Source organism: Phaseolus vulgaris, chromosome 8, assembly GCF_051622355.1.
Source record: "Phaseolus vulgaris cultivar YP4 chromosome 8, ASM5162235v1, whole genome shotgun sequence".
Taxonomy (NCBI): domain Eukaryota; kingdom Viridiplantae; phylum Streptophyta; class Magnoliopsida; order Fabales; family Fabaceae; genus Phaseolus; species Phaseolus vulgaris.
In genome coordinates this window covers 56,281,311-56,306,986 of record NC_143505.1, presented here as the reverse complement: position 1 = coordinate 56,306,986, position 25,676 = coordinate 56,281,311, and the positions used below count along the sequence as shown (strand labels likewise).

Sequence of the window (25,676 nt, the reverse complement as noted above, 5' to 3'; positions counted from 1 at the left end):
CTATATGCAACAATATGTTTAATTTGGTGTGGTTAAATTTGACAGGTATTCATTGTTATGTTTACATTAGTTATAATTAGTTCCATCTTAATTTTTGAAAATTTAATTTCTGAATTATGTGGTTAAAAAGCAATATATAGTAGTGGATGTAATAAAAGGGAGATTGATGAGGGTGGTAGCAGAAGTAAAAAATAACGGAAAAAACGAAATATCTAATGATAAAGAAAGCATAAAAACAACATTTCACTAGCTTTAATTTTGGCTCCACTCTGTTGTACTGAAGATTCCAACTACATTTAAAGTACTCAATTCGATCTTATTGCTTTCTTTCTAATGACCATACCTCTCACTGCCAAGGGATAATTTAGCTTTTTTTGAGAATATTTCTTTTCTTCTATCAATCAAAATATCCTCATCTTTATTCATGAACTATCATATCTAACTTGAAAACTACCAACTCATACCACCCATTGTCCACATGAATCAATTATTTGGACCTACTTTTGCACTCCCAATTTGAATGGATGCCATAGGTGCAAAAATAAATAAATAAAAATTATGAACAAATGAAAATAAATGCATTAAAAGAACAACACTGGCCCATGCAAGTCCCTTACCTGCGACCTAGCTGAGCCAATGGGCAAGGTAACATGGTTTGCCTTAAATACCAATTCTGCAAAATACCTTTGGAGAGAACCATATACTTATAAGTGCAAACACTATAGTAAAGTGGAAGGAATATTTTGAGAGCCATGAAGGGTTACGAGCCACGTTCAAGTTCCTCTTGTGCAGCCTGCAAGTTCTTGAAGAGACGATGCATACCCAATTGTATATTTGCACCTTACTTTCGCTCTGATGAGTGCAAGAAATTTGCCAAGGTGCACAAGGTGTTTGGAGCCAGCAATGTGAGCAAGATCCTCATTGAAGTTCCCGAGGAGCAGAGAGAGGACACGGTGAATTCTCTTGCTTATGAAGCAGAAGCCAGGCTCAGGGACCCCATTTATGGATGTATTGGTGCCATAGCTCTTCTGCAGAGGAAGATGGTGGAGCTTCAACACGACCTTGCCATTGCTAAGGACCGTCTTGCTCGCTATGCTGCTGCTGCCACCACTCCTTCCACCACTACCACTACCGCCACCACCACCACCAATACCTTCAATTCCCATGTTAGTTTGCCACCCTTCCCTGAATTTTTCTCTTGCACCGATTTCAACGACAACTTCTTCCACAACTCTTCCTCTCAATCTCCGCTATTGACCAGACATGAAATGGTCGATGATTTCATTCCAATCCCTTATATATTATGATCTTATGTTCCCTCTCCTTTGTTGCAATTGTTCTGAATTCCGATCAATCAGAAGCAGCGACTACGTTGTATATGCTAATAAATAAACACTCCTGCAATGAATTGGTCTTAATTTTTAAATATTTTGCTTCGTGATTCCTGTTCAGCTACTTGAACACCACTTTCACCTACTGTTATTCTTCTATACATCTTGATTCGAAATTCAAAATAGTTTCAATTTTTCAAGTGAATCATAAAATAATAACGCAAATTATATTAAAATAGGTTATAGTCAAATAATAGACGTGTATATAAATTTTGTCCATGCTAGAAACTACAGGATGATAATGATTTTCTTGGTCTTATGATGATTTTTCAAGTTGATGCTCCTCTTGATGGTACACTGACCATAAATTTGGGCCCCTAAACACACGTATATTCTAATAATGTATCTCCATTCATCAAAATTTTGGTGTTATCTCTTCTTCTGAGAGACGTGAAATGCATAAAAAACTTGAAAGAGAGAAGAAGAAGAAGATTTTGCAAAGTGAGATAAGGTATTTGTGATGTAAAGTGAAGAGGGTGGAGTGTTTGGTAGTTTGATTCCCTTAATCCCTCTTTGGTGGCTGGAGAGGGAAGTGGGTCTAACAGTAGTAGTGCGTGAGGGTTAGGGATTGATCTTGATCGGACGGTTGGCGTGGAAGGTTGGTTTCCACACCCAATGGTCCGTTGTTTGTTTGAAGGGAAAAGGACGCGCATTAAAGAAGTGGGGTCTGTGTTAGAAATTGGAGGAGGATAGGTGCATTATCATCTTCCATCCCTTTCCTCACTCACTCTACCACCACACCATCACTTTGAGTTTGAGGTGACATTTATCCTCCTATTTTATCACCTCCCACTCCATATACCTAATCTAAATCAAACATCAACACAACTTTAACATTTCCTCTAAACATTAGTTTAACTTAATTAAAAGGTAAATCATTTCTCACATCAACAATTACTTTAGCGCACTGGAAGTTTGGTACTAAGTAAAGTGCAAAGAATCCGGGATATGTTTTTCTTATTCTGATTAGTATCTTAATTCACTTATGTTTGTCAAAAAAATATTTGGAGGTCTACCTGATAAATATAGAGATTTTAATGGTGTATCTTATAGGTGTTTGTGGGTTATGACCCACCTTTCCGTTTTCTTGCAATAATAAGGAAGTTACTTAGCGTTGACAATTAATTGCAATTAAATGGAGGTTACTTGCCACAATTAATTGTAATCAAAGGGAAGTTATTTTCAATTAATTGTTTTTATTATTGTTGTCTCCTAGAACCACTATATATAGTGACTTCTTTCGAGCAATGTAACACATAACACACAACAACAAACACTTGCTTCCTCTTTTTTTTTTCTATACTCTCTATTTCTTCTCTTGGGTATAAGTGTTTAACCCATATAGAGAGAATTTGTTTTCGGGTTATTTATCTATTAGCCTGAGAGGAATTCATTGTACTTCCAGTACCATTATAGTGGAAGTTTTGACTCTCTCGCCGGTGGTTTTTTACTTCTATTTAAAGGGTTTTCCATCTAAAAATTTCTGGTATCATTCTCATTTTTTCTTGTTATTTTAATTTTTCATAATCTTTGGTTGAAATCTTGAGTGTTTGTATCTGAGATAAAATTTAAAGTATTTTTGTCTGTGCAACCGAGAGAAAAAGACTTAGATTGATATTTTGTATAAGAATTGAGGTATTCCTAAAATACCTCTTATTTATTTATATTTTTTATAAAAAAGTCAACAATTTCTGTTAAAAAAAATTAGAATCAAGTTAATATTTAAACTAATCCACCACTACATTAACCAAAACATATTTAAACTTATGTTTCACTGTTTTTTTTTTATTAATTATGTAATCAATGTAAAGTAATCAACAATCAAGATCAACCGCCTTTTTTTTCAACTAAAGTAGTTAGATTAAAATTGGATGGTCAAATTAAAATAATAAAGTTACTGTATATTATATTTTTAGATATAATATTTAGAATATTAATTATGTGATTGTAACTGAGAAAAAACTTCCATTTTAAATTCATTTTACTTTGAAATAATATTTTTCTTTTTCTTTAATTCTAATTTTATATTTTATGTCATTTTATAAATTTTAAAACTTCATTCTTAAATGGGAATATATGTAAGAGTTTTTTTATCTGTCGTTGAGTTGAGCATTATACTTTTTAATATTATTCTTAAGTCTTATTTTTGTAATATTCTAAGGATAATGAGAAATTTTAAAAAATATTAAAATTCATATCAAATTTTAAAAAAAATAAGAAACTTAATTTTACACATTTCTAATAAAAAATAATTTTACTTAATCGATGCTAACCCAATTTTTTTACAAAAATTAAAACATATTTAATATTATTAGAGTAATATATTTTTTAAAATATGTTTATTATTAAAACATATTTAATATTATTTGAATTGGTTAAATTCATTGTAATATCTTATTTTTAAAATATATTTAATATTTATTTAAATTGATTGACGTTAAATTTTTTTTGAATATTTTTATATATCATTAAAATATATAATAATTTTATGTATTAAATATTATAGAAAAATTATAAATATTTGATGTCGTCTTAGAGTCGATTTCATCTATTGTAATAATATCTCATGTTACTAGACGTTAAATTTTAAAGCTATCTTTACATTTCCTTGTAGTGAAATACTCAATAAAATTATTCTTTTTAATAAAAAATCAATTTAAAGTTTTTAAATTTAATTGATAGTTAGTACTTAATTAATTCTTTTTATTTAATGCAATCTTAACTTAGTTATTAAATTTTAATTTGATGCACAAGTTTTTCCACTTTAAATGAAGATTTGGAGAACAAAAATAAACAAGATGTGAGGTGTATATAAATGAATGGCCCTAGCTTGACTCGGTCAAAAGCTTGTGAGCGGCAACCGACCATACTCCTATCTCACCAATTTATTAACTCGAATACCATTATTTAAATCAGGTTCTCTATTATTTATTTTGTTTTATTGAAAATTCACTCTATCAGTTGAATTACCATTTTGTCTTAAAAAAGTGGTTTGTTAAATTTAGAAAAATATAAACTATAAATGAAATATAGACTTTTTTTTATAATGTGATCATTAATTTAAACTAATTGAAATATTTACTAGCTTTATTTTTAATTTTTAAAAGAGAGAGTTAACTTTATCAATCTTGTTTCAACCTTTTCAATTTTTCAACATCAAGAGAAATTATTTGTATCAATCAAGTTTCAATATCAACTCTATTGAAATTATTATGATCAATCACGGTATTCGAAGTATTTCAGAACAGATGGAGTACTCTGCACTGATCTTGGACCCGAACTAGTATCAAACACCAACACGACCTTTACCTCAAAATCCTGACTTCTTTCGCTTGAAAACCTCAAAAATAGAAACATGGCTAGAGAAAGACATATTTACCTCAAGAAAGAAAAAAAAAACATTCTTGAATAGTCGGACGATCAAAGACAAGTTTGTCAGTGGACCTAAGGTTGATCCCACTCGCTATTTATAGGTGCGAGGATGAACATGGCGAACCAAGAGTCACGAATCCCTAACTATTAGATCCCCTTGCATCTTACGACCCATAAAATGTAATGTTTCAAATGCTTTTGTACCGCATGACAAACATTTATTGCGCTTGCTATCGAAGGAGGATATGACTCTTTGTAAATTATTTCAATATTTCGTTGCTTGAGCTCATGGGGCCACATGTTTATACCTAATACCCCAAACTAATGGGATCTGACCTATGAACATCGTTGGAAGAAATGAATTTTTCTTTCCTAACTCTACTATTCTTTGAACTTTGAGCTTGGAGGCTAGTGTAACGTTCAGTATCTCGACCTCTCGAGATTAACCTTCATCCTTTGAACACTCGAACTTGAGAAACCTTTTGTACCATTCAGTTTCTCTGCCTCTTAGTCTTGTCGATCCAATGGTCGAACGATCATCAATCCCCATTCGTGTCACTTGATCCATAAGTCAAGTTGGCTTTCCACATGAATTGCCTAATCAACATACCTTTAAAAAAATGAGAACTTAATAGTAGACCTTAATCAAAGATTATCTTGCTAGGCAAATTGTAAACACAAATTAACAAAAAAATTTGGTATGAGCAAGCCCATCACAAAAAGATATAAATAGATTGTCATGGAATAGGTAGAAATTATATTCAATATCATTTATAACTCCTAAATACCCTATACTAACTTGTGTATCATAGTGTATAAAAATATCATTCCTTCCTATGCACTTTAAAGAAAGTACACACACAAAAAGAAATATGTAAAATGATTGTGACTTAGTTAGACTCATTCTATCTTTGTAAGAATAGTTTGGTTTAGATTGTGAAAAAGAATTTTACTTCGTTATTCACAAAGACCTAGACTTTTGTAGTGAACAAGTTCTAGCTATGTCTCTTTAGATATCCTCCAATATTTTTTACTAGCACAAGTTGTTAGAACTTGTCTTTATCACACCCCAAAAGTAGAACGTTTAAAATCTGAGCATTTTCCCACTTAAACGCATCTAAAGTTTTTCCCCCCAATGGATCAATATACTTGTTTTTCTCTTTTTGTTTAACAAAGCTGAAATGAAATCAACATTTACAAGCCACTACTAAAACTAAACATATTATAAGTCTACTAAGTTGAAATGAGTTATTATCTTTATTTTTTCCGATGGTAATAAGAAAGGTCAAAATAGGTCTTATATAGCGTGTCAACGAATTTAAATAATTTTAATTGCATTTTATAATTTTATTATCACTAAATATATAAGATAATATTTTAAGATGGTGACATTAATTTTTCGATTACTTCACTTTTATTTGTTTCATGTAATGTCAAATGTTCTATAATAGTGCAATAGAAAATATATGTTGATTGGAGGAAGAAGCATCTTTCTGGTGTGTTCAATAAGTGAAGGAAAAACATAACAGCCAAAGATGAGGTAGGGGAATGGTACTAAGCCAGACCAATTACAGTTTACTGAAGGTATTCCAAATTTTTCTCTTGCTACTAAATAATAAATACAAACACAGTGTTTGCTGCTTCTTTGTTCAGAGATCACAACGTTAAAGTGAAACCAAAAAAAGTAAAACCAAATATATCATCAACTGTTTCACTGCTTACCATATCAATGACATGCACAAACTATTTTGCATCTTTTTTCTTTAGTTTGGAAAGTGACTGTCACACAGTAGTGGAGAGATTCTGCATTTGGAAATTTCACTGTAAACATTATGTTCAAGTCTTTTCGTTTTGAATCTTTGGAAATCAATTCTTCTATCTATAATAAAGCAAAATAGACGTTTTCAATGTATACCTTTTCTTCTAACTTTTTTTCTTTTTAAAAAATGAAGTGTACATTAGTTTACCCTAATGTTAAGTCTCTTAGTAAATTAAGAAAAGATAATCAATTTAGCTGTGCGATGTGGATTTTTTTATAAATAATTGTTTTCGTATGTCAATATAGTCTCACATCATTTAGGAGTTGAGGTCAAAGACAGTTTATATACTTCCTCCTTCTCAATCCTCTGATACGGTTTTTCAAGACAAAATTGTGACAGAACACCAACCTCCAAAACAGACAATACCTTGAATACGATAATTGACCATGACGGACTTGAGGTCGAAACAATAATACATTTTAAAAAATTACAAAATGAGTTCAGAAAAACTTTATTTTTCCAAATAGCATCTATCCCTATTCACACTTTGAGAATTCGACTATCTGGATATTGAATCCTAATTGCAAAAAAATTCAGTTTTTATCAGTCCCTTTATAAAAAAAAAACAACTCAGAAGAACCAAATTCCATTGACATTTTAGACGACAGAAACTCAAAACGAAGATCCCTAGTGCAAAATAAGGACGATTCTATGGAATTTTTGTGGTGGTTGTAATGACAACATAAATTCAGCAACATAAAATTTTTATATCGATTAAAAAACTGATAATAAATCCATCGACTCTTTATGAATTGAATTCCCACTATAAACAGTGATGTGCTATTTAGGAAAATAAAGTTTCTCAAGTCCATTTCGAGATTTTTTTTAAAAAATGTATTATTTATTTATGGAAAAATTTCGTGCGATGTGTTTTGAGCTTCCGTAAATAAAGGGTACTTTTTTCTGTTTTTGTTGCACGAAAATATGAAAAGTTGATGAGAAGAATGAAAAGTTGAAAGAAATAGTTGTAGTAAGATATATGAAGAAGATGGGAATGATTGAGAATTGAAGTGAAATTGGTTGTAGCTGCTAAATGGCTATGGATGATGATGAAGGCACCTAGCCTAGGCTTTGTAGTTGACTTCCTAGTCAACTGTAAGTCATTGGCTAATAGAAGTTCCATAAGATTGGAGACTTCATTCAAGGGAATCATGGGCTCAACAAGATCATGGGTTGACTCACCTTAAAGTTTGCATCAAATATATGCTTTTAACAGTCATATTTTTTCATATCTACAATCTTTTTATTGTTTCATAAAGAAAATATTACGTAAGAGTAAATGCATAGTCTCTCTAAACCCAAATGTAAATAAATCTAACTATATATTATTTTAATTAAGAAAGCTAACATATTAATTTTACTTATTATATTAAAATAATCTTTAAAAAAATATCTTTCATTGGAATTTAATATAAAAAATAAGAAAAATTATCATCGAAAATAAAAACTTAATTAATTCAAGATTTCATATAGCCTACTTTATGTCTTCTCTAGCATATAAATTGTATGTACGAAACTTCTTATAAATATAGTCAATTCTAAATTTTCGTAATAATTAATAAAAATATCTATTAATTGATCATTATAATTGACAAATTTAGTTTTGATATATTCATATATAATATTTTTTTCAAATAAAATAACAATTAATTTCAATATTTTGTACTATCATCATGAAAGATTATATTTGAATTAATATGATTAGTAACTTATTGTACACTGTGTCAAGTATTTTAAATAATTTTAATTGCATTTATATTTTTCTAATCATTAAATATTAGATAATATTTTATGATGGCTAATTTTTCAACTCTTTCCTTTTGAATTTTTTTTTCATGCTTGTGATCTACAATAACTATGTTGTGTGTTGTATTTAATTTAGTTTTAGTACTGTGTGTTTTGTAGTAGGTATGTGAATAAAGGTAAACAATATTTTAATATTTGTTCTGGGCTGAAACTAGAGTGACCCATAATTCAGAAGATACTCTATGACTCATCTAGCAAAAAGGCCTAGGGCACTGCCATTCCCACACTACATTTTCTAAGTTCATCCTATACTATTATGTTGTTTTTTCTTCTAATGATACTTTTGAGGAAACATTTTTTCTCTCAATATACAATACAAATGTATTTTTGTTATTGTGTAAGGGTGTGGTGAAGTAATAATTAATCACGGACAATGACACCATTTACATTCATTCAATATTTTAAAAAATATATCATTTTATTATAATATAATATTTTATTTGTGGGATATATGCATTTTTTAAGAGAAGTGTAAAAAAGAAATTTTCCTTTCATCATATACCATGAGCTAATAAACCATTGATTTAAGGACCATACATTTTATGGTGACACTTTGTTTATGAGTTATTGTTTTACGCAAAATATGATGAGAAATCCAAAGAAGATTCCCACTAGACACGAACTTAACCAAGTGGTTAAGTGTGAATGTTCACTTCTATAGGGTAAATAGAAAACACAATTATAAGGTGAAGATGCACTTATGTTAAATGGAGTTAGAGGATCTAAATATATTTTTTGTGTTGCCGGAACTTTTATGTCTAGTACATGTTATGAATCTTATGCATCTAGTATTTGAGAGTTTGTTTATTTGGATCATGTTAGATTTTATTGAAGTATTATGTAGAAACTTTATGAAGCTACTTCGTGTAACATTTAGTACTAGATTTAAATATCCTTTAAATACTTCTATTTCTTTTTCGATAAAAAAACAAAGAATATACACATGTTTTTCTAAATTTTTTTGTCATTTCTTAGCTTCTACTTTGAACATACTTGGATGTGAAAGTTTTTGTATGTGACTTACTATTACCCTATCCACTTCGACTTAAAATGAGGAATCCCATAAAATTGTTGGAATTTTTGTCCATTAGGGCCAACAAACAACAATGCTAGTTAGGATAGTAATGATCGGTATCTAACCCACTTATTGTGATTTTGTTAATTATTCGTATATGTGAAAAGATGTTTGTAGATTTTTTTTTACTCCTAATATTCATGAATATTTATAGATATTTTTTTATTTTTATAATTTTGAATAAAATTATTTAAAAACAAATTTTTAAAATATAAATTCACATAAAAATATAATTCAAATAAATTTGTATAATAAAATATTCATGCAAATAAATTTTTTCATTTCGAAAAGCAACTTTAAACAAGTTACACACAAAGTATAAGTTTTAAAAATTGATAAAAGTAAATAAAAATTCGGACAATTTAACATAAACATCAAATTTAGGTGATAATGCAAGGAGTTAAGGAAGCTTCTATTAATTCTTCACTCCAAAGGGATACATTGAATTAAGGGATTGGTTTCCCGGTTTATAGTTATTTTTATTAAATAATTATTCAAACTAAATATACAAATTTAGTTTAATTTTAATATAAATTCAAACCAAATAAAACTAATGTTTTATGATTCAATTTGGATTGATTAGGTTTTGTTAATGTAAAACATTTTTTATAGAATTATTGTTAAACTTTTTTATAGAAAATTGTTAAACATTTTTTATAACTTTAAATAAAACAATATATTGTAAATTATTTTGTACAATTATTATTATATTTATAACTTTAATTTGTATATATTTATAAATAAATTATATTATCTTGTTTTAATAACGGGCACAAAATTTAATCAAATCATAAAACAAGTAGGCATAATTATTATTTAACTCTAAATATATAATATTATATTTAAATATAATAAGCAATTTTATATAGTTTTTATTTTTCAATCGAGAATTTGAACAAGCCGTTTATATTAAGAAAATAAAAAAAATGATTTTCATCAGGCTTTCAATTTTTTAGATTAATTTTCATTTTTTCAAAGAGTTGTATTCAAAACACTCCTATATTGAAACCAGTAAATTAAAATTGTTGTCCCTGTGATATAGACAAACAAACATAAAAAATTGAGAAGTGAAGTGGTCTTAGTTGGCTAAATAATGTTCCCCTATATATGTCCTAGCTACATACATATAGAGAACACTATATTAGCTTCATTTGTTTGTGACATGTAATCATAAAATCATTATTGTAGGGAAAAAGTTTGACCTACATAGCCCAGGAACCGGCCAGAAACATAAAATTTTTGCTACAGTGGAGGAGACCTTTTACTGTTTCAAAATTCCAGAATTTGTTATATTCATTGATTTTATGTACAATCTGGGAGTTTCTTCTGAGGTCAAAAGCACCAAAACAGTATAATTTTTCCTTGAAATTATCATAGAATACATTTTTATTATGTGAGTCAGAAGTATCTTCATTGAAGTCATCTTCCATACGTGTAAAAAATATTTGTGAAGAAGTCGTCACTATTATCTATAAATTGGTGAAAATTCAGTAAATTGAACTCGTCCTCTGCATATACGAATTCGGTGTTTAATTGTTTTTTTTTCCCTTTAAAATGCAATAATAAGTTTTATAAAGTTTTGAAAAAAAACACTTTAAAATCATAGCTTTATTGAATTTTTACAACGACTTTTTCATAATTGTTTTTCATAAAAATATTATGTGTATGAAAGAAGACTTCAATGGACAGGACTCGTGCGTGCTTGCTTCGGGCGCTTGCCTATTTTTATAATAAAAAAAAAGTTTTGTAACCATTTTGCTAATTTTGGAGAAAAATTGTACAATTTTTGGTGCTTTTGTCTTCTTCTATGTTTGCAACTAGTTTTAGATGTAACTCTGTGTAGCTAATTTGCGTCTAATATCTGGCCTTTGACATTTAATACATGATGCAAAAGCAAGAACAGTAGTTGAAATGGAATGTGAAAGTTTGGATTCTATTGTAGAGAAGACAGATATGACATCAGAAGCGGTAAGTGGATGGCACGATGATCCGTTGAGGATTTCAGGAGTCATGATCTAAGTATAATGCTTAACTTTCATGAAACGGCAGATCAAGAAAATGAAAATGTTATGCATCTGTTGGGGTGCTGTGGCATGAACATTTATCAAATGTCAAGTTGCATGAAAAATATTCATTTGGAGATCGTGAAAAATATTTTCAAAGGTGGAGAAACCAAGCAACTGATAGCTGTTTAACAAGGCTCATTATCATAAACTATTCACGTTTGAATAGAAAAATGGCTCAAAGTATTCATGTTTGAATTAAAAACTGGCTGGGGAATACCACTAATCTTGCATGCCAGGAGAATCCTCCAAATGGCAGCCCCCCAAGTAATCATCAACTCTCTTTAATACTTTTCTTCTTGTCTTTATACAAACTTGACAAATAGAAAGAGCCAAAAATACGATGCATTTAACTAAACAGCTAACCTCTTTGACAATTATTTTGATGTAAAAAAATGCCTTAGAAAAGGTCTCAGAATAATCCAATTCCTTGAAGAGGCAAATTTTGTGAACCATGAGAATGAAGGAAACACCCTCTTTAAGGTGAGGGACACAATGAATGATGTTCTATCTGCTATGATGGTTTCCCAAGGCTTGTTACCATCTGGATCTCTGCTAGATTCTTTGATTCACATATCCAAAGAAGTTGACTCGATGGAGAAGCTTCCCTTCGTACACACCAGAAACGTTTCATCCATGATCAGGAGGGTCAAGATTCTTTCTTCTTTGTTTGAAGAGATGCAAGAAGCGGGTACTCCACTTCCTCCTTCTTCAATCCTGTGTCTCACAGAACTCTTCTCTGTGATAAGAAGAGTTAAGGTTTTGATCCAAGATTGCAAGGATGGAAGCTCTCTTTGGAGTCTCATACAGTTAGAATTCATTTCCAACCAATTTTACGTGCTAGTAAAGGAGATGGGAAGGGCCCTTGAAATCCTTCCTTTGAGTTTGCTTAATGTAACATCAGATATTAGGGAACAAGTGGAGCTTCTTCACAAGCAAGCAAAGAGGGCTGAGTTACTCATTGATCCTAGAGAGCTTCAACGAAGAGAACAACTTAAACAAGCAATGACCAACAATAGTTTACAAAACAAGAAGAACAAAGGGTTTATTGACTTTGCAAAAGTGGAAGAAATACTTAGCAGCATTGGTCTGAGAACCCCATCGGATTATGATGGAGAAATATCCAAGTTAGAGGCTGAAGCTCAGAACCAAGCTGGCACAGGAGGACTGATCATTGTCTCCAATATAAACAACCTCGTATCGTTGGTCTCTTATTCCAAATCCATGATATTCAGAGATGGAGAGAGTGGTAGAAATGAAGAAGATTGTAAGCCACTGTCTTCATTTTTGTATAGCAAAGTACATGATAGTTCTTCATCCTCTCAGTCCATGACACCGAATGTTCCTGATGAATTTCGTTGTCCAATATCACTTGACTTAATGAGGGACCCCGTGATTGTGTCATCAGGGCACACATATGATAGAACATCAATTGCACAGTGGATAAACTCTGGTCATCATACTTGCCCCAAAAGTGGGCAAAGGTTAATTCACACTGCTTTAATACCCAACTATGCATTGAAGAGCCTTGTTCAGCAATGGTGCTATGACAACAATGTCCCAGTGAATGAGCCTACGACCGAGGGAAACAACAAGAAGAAGAAAAACTCGAAGGAGGAGGCTATCGACCATATTTCTGCAAACAAAGCTGCTGCAGATGCTGTCAAAATGACAGCAGAATTTCTTGTTGGAAAGTTGGCAACTGGTTCTGCTGATATCCAAAGGCAAGCTGCATATGAACTTCGGTTACTTGCAAAAACCGGAATGGTTAACCGAAGTGTCATAGCTGAGGTAGGAGCTATTCCCTTTCTTGTAACACTTCTAGGATCTCAAGATTCAAGAATTCAAGAGCATGCAGTGACAACGTTGTTCAACCTCTCGATATTTGACAACAACAAGATTTTGATCATGGCGGCAGGAGCAGTTGATAGCATAGTAGAAGTACTTGAATCAGGGAAGACGATGGAGGCAAGGGAGAATGCAGCAGCATCAATATATAGTTTGTCTATGGTGGATGAGCTCAAAGTGCAAATTGGAGGAAGATCAAGGGCAATACCTGCCTTAGTTGGACTCTTGAAAGAAGGCACTTCAATAGGGAAAAAAGATGCTGCATCTGCACTGTTCAATCTTGCAGTTTACAATCCTAACAAGGTTAGTATTGTAAAGGGTGGGGCAGTTCCTATGCTGGTTGAGTTGCTGATGGATGACAAGGCTGGCATAACAGATGATGCACTTGCAGTGCTTGCTTTGCTCCTTGGTTGCTCTGAGGGGTTAGAAGAGATAAGAAATAGTAGAGCATTGGTGCCACTTCTTATTGATCTTATGAGATTTGGTTCAGTGAAAGGGAAGGAAAATTCAATAACCCTTTTGCTAGGACTGTGCAAACAAGAGGGGGAAGTGGTGGCAAGGAGGCTCTTGGCAAATCCAAGAAGCATTCCTTCTCTTCAAAGCTTGGCTGCTGATGGATCTTTGAGAGCTAGGAGAAAAGCAGATGCACTGCTCAGACTCCTCAATAGGTGCTGCTCTCAGCCTCATCAATCTCTTTGATGAGACCACTAGTAGAGTAGGCTCTGTAATCACATCACTTCACAGTTGTATATTTTGTGAATCAATGGTATACTTCAAAAATAGTTCATCATTTACTGTTTACATTTTTGGTTTCAAAACTATGGAGCTTTGCTCAATGACTCCTGAGTAGGAAATAATCCCTGGATGAGTGGTTTCTGAGACTAATTATTTATTTATTTTACTTAGTTTTAATAATTATATATGAAGTTTATATTAAATTAAATCAATAATGCAAAGAGAAATTCTATGTAGTCATTTAATCTTAGTTTATTAACTATGTCAGCTGGTGTAGTAAATGGAAGGCTAAAAATTGGATTGGTGAGGTATGTTACAAGGTGTTGAAGATTTTAGATACATTTTTTATTCTACAGAATGTGACACATTATTTGAATTTTGATGGTAGAGGTTATTCTATTTAAACTAATGTGGTTGAGCTAGCCTCTTAACTATGTAATTATATTAAAATCCATTGGATATTATAGTGTGATATTAAACTTAAATGGTATGACATGTTTGATTTGGTTTTATTTTCAATTTTATATATACAAGTGAAAATATTTGTAAGTGAAGTTACAAATATGGTGTTGTTTTTTCTTACTACTGTTTGATGTGGTATATTAAGAATAAAAGTTATATTAAATTATTAGCAATTTAACTATTAAATCTTGAATCACTAATATATATTGCTTCAATTTCCATTTCAATTTCAAAAACATTATTACTTCATTCCTTGGGTGGGAAATGAAATTTCTTTGAAAATAACGATTATACCATATACTAAATATTATTATGGTTTAAATTGAAAGATATTTTCGTTAGGCAATTGCTTCCTGCACCTATCATTACACCCAATTACACTGGAAAAAGACAAAAATACCTTTAGAAAAATGGGTACATATAAAATTACATTTTAGCCTTCTTTTTTAGAACACAATAATCTCTTCCGAATAAATATTTTTGGAATGTATTATTTTCAATTTCAGATTTTTTTATCTGGAATGAGATTTTGATTTTTCTTTTTGGATTTTTATATCCAGAACACAATAATCTCTTATGGATCAATTTTTTCGGAGTACATTATTTTCAATTTCAGATTTTCATTTTCAGAATAAAGAATATTTTTGGAATTTTGAAATTGTGTTGGGTGCAGGTTCAAAAGTGTTGGGTACAGATAGCAATTGCCTTTTTGTTAACGGGCCTAAGCCCAATAACTAAAGAAACTAGCTATTCAAATGAAGAATACCGGACGTGGAGGATCATGAAACTCATTTAATTGTAATATTTTGATAAATATACGATTTAATTGCAATTTTGATCCTCCAATATTATAATTATTTGATTTTAATTTTCAATTTTTAATTATGTCAACGTCGTTAAGGTCTTCTAAGTTTATATTATATTATTCATTTTTAATTTTAATAAACTATTTGTTCTTTACAAAAGAATTTGGCAAGAATTGAAAAATATGCAAAAAAATAAAAATAAAGTTGTAGTTACCAAAAAAGTTATTTTATTATAGAATCATAATTTATATAAATTAAAACTGCATACCCTTTGTATGTCATCTAACATTTGTTTCAAATTTAATGACTAAATTTATCAAGTATAATTAAATGAAGTTGTTTATTATATACAAAATAAATAAATAAAATAGCAAGCTACATCCAAACTTTTAACCAATAGTTTTTCTGCTTCAATTTAATTTTATTGAGTACACTTTTGATATTTATATACAAACAAATACCAACGCATCATGGACTAGTTCATTAATAAAATCGCCTCCCTACACCAGCTATTTTTATTATATTACTTATTATCTTCTTTTTCTTAATTAATTAGAACTTCTTGGCATATTTTTAATTATATTATTACTTTATTTTTATTTGTATAATTGATCTTCTTAATAATTTATCCATTTCAATTTAAAACTAACTTTATTTCAAAATTTAAATATTTTATTATAAATTTAAATGATCATTTCTATGTTCTTACCAGAAACTAGTCCACCTTTAAGTCAAATGGAGTGAAATTTCGATCACTTGAAATGAGTAATCACATATATAAACAATAATGAGAAAATAATGAAAGTTAATCGCATCTTTTATAACTTACCTTTTAGTTGGATACTTTTATAATATTAAGTCTTATTGTAACTAAATAATATATTAGAAATATAATAAAAAATAATCAAGCATATAAACTTTATCTAAAAAATAATTATTAATTGATACCTTAATAATAATATATTTCTGAAACATCCAAGAGTATATTATTTATCCTAAAATAACTTATTTATAAAAACTATTTAACCATTAAATTTAGAAATCATAAGCTTTGTAGTCCGTGCATATGATGGGTCTAACTGCATCTTACAAAAGAAACAAAATATTACAGAAAAATACGCAGAAATTACAAAGTATGACTAAAAAAATCTCCACACGGATGAAATCTCAACCAATGAAAGAGTGGTTTGTACTTTACAATCCAAGCAAGCTGGAAAAAGTTAAGAATTCTCAGTGGCAATGCATCTAAAATTGCAGTATAGAGTGCGTTATTTTCGGTGAGAAAATATGCTATGAATGAATGCCCTCGTATTTTGCTACACTTAAGGTAAGAAAATGAAAATACCGTGCCGAGATAGCAAAGAACTATTTAACGATTGGAGAACTACATCAAAATATAACAAAAAATGGTAGAGAACGGCTGCTACCAAGGAGCTGAAAAACTAAACCTAAATCCAGTCTTCCCACGATCTTGCTCACCCTTTCTGAGTATGTAAAAGTAGTTACCCTGAAACAAGATATACGTTCGTGAAGAAACACATAAATAGCAAATTAGAAAGAAAAAAAAAAAAGGTATGGTGGAGTGCGGGAGATGGGTACCACAAGAAAGAGATCTACTAATCCTGGTAACAATCCTAACCTATCAATTCAACAGATTGTTCACCTAAACTTACCTTGCTAAATTCAAATACCAAGTGATATCATTGCTGATAAATACATACAGATATGTCATAAGTGGTCAGTTCAAAACTGAATGTGGGAAAAGACCAAAAAGAGTAAAATGATTTAACCCACTAACAAGACTTCAAGATTAAAAAAATTCTATAATTCTCTTTTCTTTTCTTCACACTCTTTATTGTCGAAATATAACATGTTTACCCAAAATCCTCTATTTTGTCTTCATAACTGACATTTTACTTCAAACTCTCCCCAAACTCTCAACTTTTAGTTAGTTTGATCTTTCTAATTAAATATAAAGAAATTAAAATAGATGCTGACCTCTAGGCGGAAGAGTCTAGTAGGAATAACAAATCCACATCCCACAGACATTCGAAAGGATTCCAAGAACTTCCGAGGAGAGAAGTGCCTGTATTCATTCTGAGATAATTTCGCAGCATTCCCAGAACCAGCAAAAACATGACCATGTATTCCATGTTCTCTCAACCACCTAATTGGAAGATCAAAAGAGAGATCAGCAAAAGCAGTAACAGCAAGATCTCCGCCAATGAAGTCCCATCCAGAGGAATCAACGTTGTCATCATCAGATCCATCTCTATTTACCCTCCGAGGTTCACTAGGACCTAATCCTCTAGTTTTAAATCCCCATAAGGTTGTTGGCCCTCCTAGGGTGCAAACTGGAGAAAAATCACCGCCCAAATAAAACCTTTCTGGAAGGGGAGATGGCTTGGTTTTGAATCCATGACCCCATGGAAAAACAGCACCAGCAGATATCCCAAGGTTTAGAGCTGTATTGTAAAACCCAAAAGGGACGGCAAAGCGAACATCAAACTCCTGCTTTAGAACTTTAGAGTTAACAGAGTTGCTCAATAAAGAGTTTTCAAATATAACAGCACCGAAAATAAAAATTACAATGTAGAAGAGTAAACACCATTTTTGTCCCCAAAATTGTAAGGCACTATCATAATAGTCTCTGCATGTAACTTTTCGCAAATAAGTCTCAGAAATTGGATTCTGTTAGTCAAGTTAGTCCTTATAAATAGTCATTCACTAACTTCATTAACCAACGTTTGATGTGCCATGCTATCTGCCCTTTTGGCAGAAACATGGATGCCCAGTTATTTGTAGTAATGGCCACTTCTTCCTTACATTGTCATATGTTACTGTAAAATACCAGGGTGTCAAAATGGCAGATAAAGTACCACATGAAATATTGGCCAAAGGAATTAGTAGACGACTAACAACAGGGACAAACGCAATTCAAGTTCAGGGACTTATTTCCCAGCGTTAAAACCCACAGACTATTATGACATCCCTTTATAATTTCAGGAAGAAAATGGAGGTTTACACGATGTTTTCTACAACAAATGTTATGTTACTGTGACCATAGTCCATGCCTTAAAGGCTGCCTCATCCTCAACAATTACTACAACCAAAAGCATCCAGCACAAATCACCAAGAAAAAGAATGAGCAGGCCATGCATCTACCATCCAGTAACTGATTCCTTTGCCATACACAGTGCAACCGCACAAAAATTATGGGAACTATCTTCCTACCACTGGTTAAAGTTATTAAAGAGAGGTAAAAATAAAGAAAAAGAAATATAATTTACCATGAACTAACTCATAGAAAAACAAGTGGAAAGAAAGAAGAAACAGCCCCATAATGTTAGTCATAATGATGTCCAACAACACAAACAAACTATTTTGGGGTAGTTTGATTATTCATTTCTCTATTTCTTGTTTTTATTTTATATTATTTTATTCAAGGTCTCAATTAATGATAAAAACAACAAGATTTAACCAGTAAGATTTAGATTCATAGAAAATAAAAATCTATGTCAGATGAAAGTTGCACTTGTTAGCATCATCCAAGAAAGACTGGAAATGGGAACAAGGGAAATTTTTACTAAAATGCATCCGTGACATAGCATTTATTATACTTCCCCATATAAGTGGTATCTTAATCAGAACCCAAGTCCCTTCCCTCTACAAAATAGCCCTCCTAATGAAAAATTTGTTTGACTTTTCCAAATTATTGTTCAAAAGGAAATACATATTTTGGTCAGTAAGGTTTATCTAATTATCTTGGCTGAATTTCTTAGTTATAGGCTAATCTCACATGCCCATATATGAAGCAAGTACATAAATATTATCTCTTTAAATTAGAAGACACAAAGCATCTAGAACTGATTTGATATACGTTAAAATATTAAAGAGCACTTTGCATCTAATTCATGCAGGATAGGCTGCAAATGGCAAAGAGTTCCTTGAACCTCGTACTTGTGAAATCCTTCCTTGGACATTTGCACTGAGGTGAGATTTCAGTCCCACCAAGGGATATTGAACTCAAAAATGAATAATAAGGCTATAAGCAACCAATCAAGTTCTAGAGACAAATTAATTACGAAAACGAAAAATAAATATATCTATCATTCATCACACGCATTGTCCCAAGGGAGAGTAGCAAGTACCCCTTTATCATCACAAACAATAAAATCCAACTGAATGAGGTCAACATGGTAACAAATGACGTATAGGGGGCCATTTGTTAGTGCACTTCTTAAGATAAAAATATTTAATTTTTTTCTACAATAAATAGATTTTGAAAAAACAAAACTTAAAAACAGAAAAAGAAGAAGCAATTTCAGTGTTTTTCCAAATGCAACGACTACTTATAAGAGAAGAGATCTTTGATGAAGGAGATGAACTCCTTCCATATAAAAAAATATAGTGTTTTGGTCATATATTTCTCTACTTATTCATTCTATCAAATCATTTTAAAATTTCAGATCACATCAATTTGTGAATTCTAGCCACTCTCGAGATTATTTCAATACTTCTTACACCAAAATCATTTAACACGAGTGTTAATATGTATTAAGCATTGTCCTTAAATTTGCAGAGTATCAGATTAATATTAATTGAAGGAAAATAAAAGGATTTAGTCACACCTGGCGCAGAAACCGCAAGCTCCTGTGATCTGGAGTAAGGCCACCAACATGTGTGGAGGAAAGAAAAGCATATCCTTTTGTTGGTCTGATAGGAGAATTTCTCCTATCAATTTTAAATGTATACTTCAAAGAAGACACTAAACCATGACCAAGCTGCCTTCTTATAGACCTGGATGACATCTGTGATGGATCTGATAAGGTACGCCATCCAAGAGTGTATGCTAAGTCATGGTGCTCCGTCGAGATCAAGCCAAGAGAAGCACCCAGTAACTGATCTTTGTACGAGGAAGCCTCTTGCCAATCTTGGGAAAGCATGGATAGCCGTGCCACAATAGGAGTTAAAAACCCTCTAACTCGAGGGGCATGCACCCCGGCACTCACCTCAGTCCCTTGGTTGGCCCCATAGGCCAAAGAAGCATCCCATAGATCACCATAGCCCAAAAAGTTCTTATACTTAAGAGCACCTTCAGCAGTCCAAGAACTAGTCTACAAACAACACAATTTTCGCACAAATAAAAATTAGATTCCCTTGCCCTTGTTGACACCTCAAACCAAACAGGAAAAAAATTGTTCGGACAAAACTTAGATACATTCCCATAGGTGTTGTTTGTATTGTTCTCTCATCAGAATTAGAGTATCATCTCAGTAATCCAACAATAAAGCTTTGTATTAAAGGATTATATAAATTACCGAGATGAATATCCAATTCTGATGAAAAATAGTAGAGACAACACCTTAGGAACTTAAAGTAAGTTTTGTCTAAATACTATGATGCAGTAGAATATACTTAAAAAGCGTGAGGCCATAGACTGTCAAGGTTAGTTTCACTTAAATCTATGCTTGACTAGCTAAGTAATACTAAAGATCACAGTTAATTTTCTCACTTCTCACTTGATACGCTCTCGTATATTTGCACACTCGTTTCTGTACAATGCAATGCCTCAAACCAAAGTTACATGTATCCAGTTCAAGTCAATGCATTATATCAAAATGATGAGAAGAAAGTGTACCGAGGGTTTGTTATAAACGTTGAATTTGGCTGAAACTTTGTTACCGGTTTCAACAACGTCGACAATGACATTGACAGTGTTTGGGAGTTCTCGCGGCCCAGCCTCGAGGCGAAACATGCAGGAATCGAAGGTTTGGAGTTCCTGAAGCCTGGCAATGGCGATTTGCGAAACTTGCATAAGCTCCTGCATGCTGGTGGCGTTCTCTACGCCTCTGAGCTCCGCTTGAATTACCCAATCCTTGGTCTTAGTGTTGCCGTTTATGACCACGTCGTGCACTCGGATCGGAACCAGCTCCGACGACAACCGCCGCGATAGGGTTTCCACCTTGAAACGCTGCTCGCGCAGCTTGGTCGCTGCCGATTGGGGAATTCCGCGATTCGGTTGCTGAACGACGTCGTCGTCCTCGTCGTATTGGTCATCATCTTCTTCTTCTTCATCATCTTCAATATCGTGGTGGTGGTTAGGTTCCGCATCGCCGTTGGTTGAGTGTTGAAGAGAGGGTTCTTCAGTGCTTGTCATTGTTATTGGCATGGAACAACACACCAAAGACTGAGTGCGAGTAGAAGTAGTTGATTCAGTTCAGTCTGTTACACACTAAGCAATAGCCGTTTTTTAAAAAAAGCTTTCCGCTATTAAAAAAAAACTATAAATTACACATTTCCAAAACATTTTAAATCTATAAAAATATCTTTAATTTTTAAAGTTTTTTTTTTATAATTATCTTTGAAAAAGATTATCCACACTTTTTCTGGGCTAGGCTAAATTATACTGTCCTTTTCGCCAGATGTGCCTAATTAATTTTTTTTTTTAATGCAATAGTATTATCTCTGTCGAAGACATAAATATCTATTATATATTTACATTTGATATAGACAATTCTTTTGAGAATATTTTTTATTTCAATTTGACTTTTGGGTAATTATTTTTCAACATTAAAATTTTGAAAGATAAAATAACATTATGAATGTAATAATAAATAGTGATGTTTACAATTTCATTTTTCCTTTGCTGAGAAATTTTTTTTTTTTCATTTTTCCTTATACATTCTTAAATAAATAATAACAATTAAAATTGATGAGCGTCGAGTACATTGAAAATTGCAAAGATAATATTACTCTCAGTTACGAAGAAATTTATTCACATTAAATTATATTAAAGTATAACATATATTTAATCTGCAGTTAATAATTTTTTCAGCATCAATGTAACGCGTAAACCATGCAAAGCGCAGGAATTTGTCACCAATCTTTCAAAAAAAAAAGTATATAATTTTCAAACTAATAAAAAGCTTTTGGAAAAAAGGACGAAATATAATTTACCAATTTTATCATAAAATGGTAAAGGAAATGGACAGTTACATAATGCCATAATCATATTTTTAATTCAATTATTTAAGAAACTAAATTATTTATTAAAAATGATGATTATTTGTATGGATATGCTGGATGAACGTCATAAAGAATATTAGTGGGCTAGAAAATTTCTCTGCAGCTATTATGATATAAAGTGGAAGAATTTTGGTTCTGTCCTCTTCAGAAAATCAAAACTAAATTCTTCCATATTTGTGTAAGTACAAAATGGAAGTTTAGTAGAAGGAATAAGTAGATAAAAAAAAAATATAGTAAAATAAAATAAAATTATAGATTTTTTTAAAATAGATCTTTAACTTGAGAAGTAAGAATCCACGTAACATAGTCCATAAAATGTCTTTATTATAAAAATATAATTATAATATTTGGTTTTCTCACGCTTAATCTCACATAAATATGTTGGAATACAATATCTTTCTAACCTCACTAAAATTTATAATCTCAAACTATGGTGAATATCAATTCTCTTATTTACTCTATGTTGCTCTTCTCACTTACTTGCCTTTTCTTTTCCTCACAAGTTCCTTTTATATAGAGAAGAAGAGAGAAACTTTCTTCATAAAGAGATAATGGATAACTAATACTTGTCACATGGATATATTATGAATAAAGATGTCACTTAGCCTAAGCGTAATTAGAAATATACTTGAAATGTTGATTGTTTTATAACATTTGTTCGTAATAATAAGAAGTTTTTATAAATATGCGAGAAATCGATATTTAGGAAACTCTCTTAATAATTTTGTATGCGATGAATCAATATGAATGATTTTTATATTATGCATCAATGTTAATCAAGATGGAATATTATATGTTTCTGAAATACAAACGAGCAAGAAGGATGAATCTCAATCCCAATTGACTCATACAAATTATTTACTTTGTTTTATTTAATTTCTTACAAATGCATCATACACACAACCTTTCAACAAATTTTTACATATTGTCTTATATTTAATGAATATTATACTTGAGAATTTAACTGTTTCTTGTGAGTTTAATATTCGTCCTTAAGGACAATTTATTACTTCTATCACGGTACACTTATCGTAGAATAGTCATCAGTCTCTTATTAATTAAGGAGAGATTCCCAACAAATCTCCCCCTTCCCGACTTAATTTAGGGGTTTATTAATCCAGCTCCCTTGCAATAGTCTGTTAGCTTCTTAACTGAAATTGTCTTGGTCAACATGTCTTACTATTTGTCATATATATGAACATTCTCTAGTTGCAACTCACCATCCTCAAAAGCATTTTGTATTCAATGATAACAATAATCAATGTGTTTTGCCCGATAATGAACTGTAGTATTCTTAGCTAGGTGGATTACACTTTGATTGTCAGAATGGATAACATTTCTTTCTTGAACATGACCCAATTCATGCAAGAGGTTTTTATTATGTTTACCTTTTTGCCAACTTCAGATGCAACAATGTACTCTATTTCAGTTGTTGATAAAACAACACATCTTTGTAACTTTTGAATTGTCAAGATACAGTTCCCCTGCAAAAGTAGTTAGATACCTTGATGTAGATTTTATGGAGTTTACATCTCCAAGCATGTCTACATCTATGTATCTTACCAACATAGGATCTTCATTACCAAAACATAAAACATAAACATCTTTTATTAGTTCCCTTTAAATATCTCAGTGTCCACTTCACTGCATTTCAATGCTCTTTGCTAGGATTGGACAAGAATTGACTCACAACACCAACTACATGGGCAACATCTGATCTTGTGCAAATCATGGTGTACATTAGGTTTCCTACAATAGAAGAATAAGACACTTTGCTCATCTTTTTCTTTTCTTCTTCACTAGTTGGACATTGCATTGTGCTTAGCTTGAAATGTTCAGCAAGTGGAACACTAACGGGGCTTGCCTTATCCATGTTGAATCTTTTGAGAACTTTCTCAATTTACTACTCTTGTGATAGTCATATCAACTTCTTAGAACAATCTTTGATTACCTTCATCCCAAGGATCTATATCACTTATTTCCTCAGTCTTAAGATTACTCACAACAGTAAAAGCATACATGTTTCTCAGTGCAAATACACTCTAGACCTTCTCAAATAAACTAGCATGATAACTTGTGTTCTGTCTTATACACCACTGGCTTACTCTTTTTGTTTTGATGCTGAGATTGTTAACAAACTTAATGATATTGATTCTTCTCTCTATAAAAGACTCATTGGTTAGCTCATATATCTTACTAACACTTGATTATATATCACTTATGTGGTTCATCAATTAAGTCAATTTGTTTCCCCTCCTACTACTCATCATCAAATTCTCAGATATCTAAAAGGAGTTCTTGGTCATGGTATTTTTCTAAGCAACAACAACATTCTTCAGCTCAAAGCCTTCAACGATTCTTACTGGGCAACTTGTCCTCGGACTCGTAAATTTGTCACAGACTACTCAGTCTATCTGAGTAACTCTATTATATCATGGAAATCAAATAAACAAGTCACTATATCCAATAGTTCCTTTAAAGCAGAATATGTGTGCTTGCTCCAACTAATTGTGAAATTCAATGGACCATTTACCTTCTTAAAGACCTCCATGTTCCTTTTTAAAAAATGACTCTCCTTTATTGTGACAACCAATCAGCCATACAAATTACTTCAAATCAAGTGTTTTATGAGAAAATGAAGCATATCGAGATAGATTGTCACATCATCTGACAAAAAATCAATACTGGATTACTAAAGCTTCTTCCCATTGTCTCTTTTCTTCAAGATGCAAACATTTTTACTAAAGTCCTTCATCCTTCTATGTTCAAAAGTTTATTTTCCAAGCTTGAAATGATAAATATATATTCCCACTTTGAAAAGATGCTAAAATCTATAGATTGTCTAGTCAGTTTGTGTGAATCATCTACCACTAGATCGTCTCATGAGTTAGTTTGTTGGCTTTGGTTTTTCTGTTTCAGTCTTTTATGTTGTATATATACCATCTTTGTCTAGCTCTCATGGACAATAATAAGAAGTTTTATTTTTATTTTCTTCCCAAACTCTTTCTCTCTCTCGTCTCTTCGTGTTAATCCTAAATGGAGAATTTTAGGAGTTTTCCAAACCAGTTTCTGAAAGGATGTACGTATTGTTACTTTTTATGTTTAATTTCGTAACCGTTGTGAGCAAGAATGTCATACTAAAAAACACGTGGATCAATCGATGTGAAATTATTTTAGTTTAACTAATGTTCAAATATGAATGTTAGGTACATAATAATGTCAAATACTTGGAAAGTGAATTTTGTTATTTACAATAATCAGATCAATTC

The 25,676-nt window shown here is 31.5% G+C and overlaps 3 protein-coding genes across 4 annotated transcripts; 2 read left to right on the top strand and 1 right to left on the bottom strand.

Annotated features, from left to right (window-relative positions):
- Positions 1 to 589: 589 nt before the first annotated feature.
- LOC137826417 (LOB domain-containing protein 21) lies at positions 590 to 1,426 on the top strand. Its single transcript, XM_068632376.2, has one exon. The coding sequence runs from the start codon at positions 753 to 755 to the stop codon at positions 1,305 to 1,307; it is 555 nt and encodes a 184-aa protein (XP_068488477.2). The 5' UTR covers positions 590 to 752; the 3' UTR covers positions 1,308 to 1,426.
- A 10,281-nt stretch (positions 1,427 to 11,707) lies between these two features.
- On the top strand, positions 11,708 to 14,178 carry LOC137826964 (U-box domain-containing protein 1). The gene has a single exon (XM_068633129.2). It carries the CDS (start codon positions 12,023 to 12,025, stop codon positions 14,072 to 14,074), a length of 2,052 nt encoding a protein of 683 aa, XP_068489230.1. The 5' UTR covers positions 11,708 to 12,022; the 3' UTR covers positions 14,075 to 14,178.
- A 2,340-nt stretch (positions 14,179 to 16,518) lies between these two features.
- On the bottom strand, positions 16,519 to 21,662 carry LOC137826398 (uncharacterized). 2 transcript variants are annotated; one of them, XR_016515061.1, is made up of 4 exons: positions 21,020 to 21,630; positions 20,010 to 20,495; positions 17,377 to 17,843; positions 16,519 to 16,885 (listed from the first exon to the last, which is right to left on the bottom strand). XR_016515061.1 is itself a non-coding variant. In XM_068632357.2 (4 exons), the coding sequence occupies exons 1-4, from the start codon at positions 21,548 to 21,550 to the stop codon at positions 16,802 to 16,804; spliced, it is 1,614 nt and encodes a 537-aa protein (XP_068488458.2). In that variant the 5' UTR covers positions 21,551 to 21,662; the 3' UTR covers positions 16,519 to 16,801. The 2 variants fall into 2 exon arrangements, 1 of the variants encoding a protein (XP_068488458.2); XM_068632357.2 differs by having other exon boundaries at positions 17,377 to 17,889; positions 21,020 to 21,662.
- Positions 21,663 to 25,676: the final 4,014 nt, after the last annotated feature.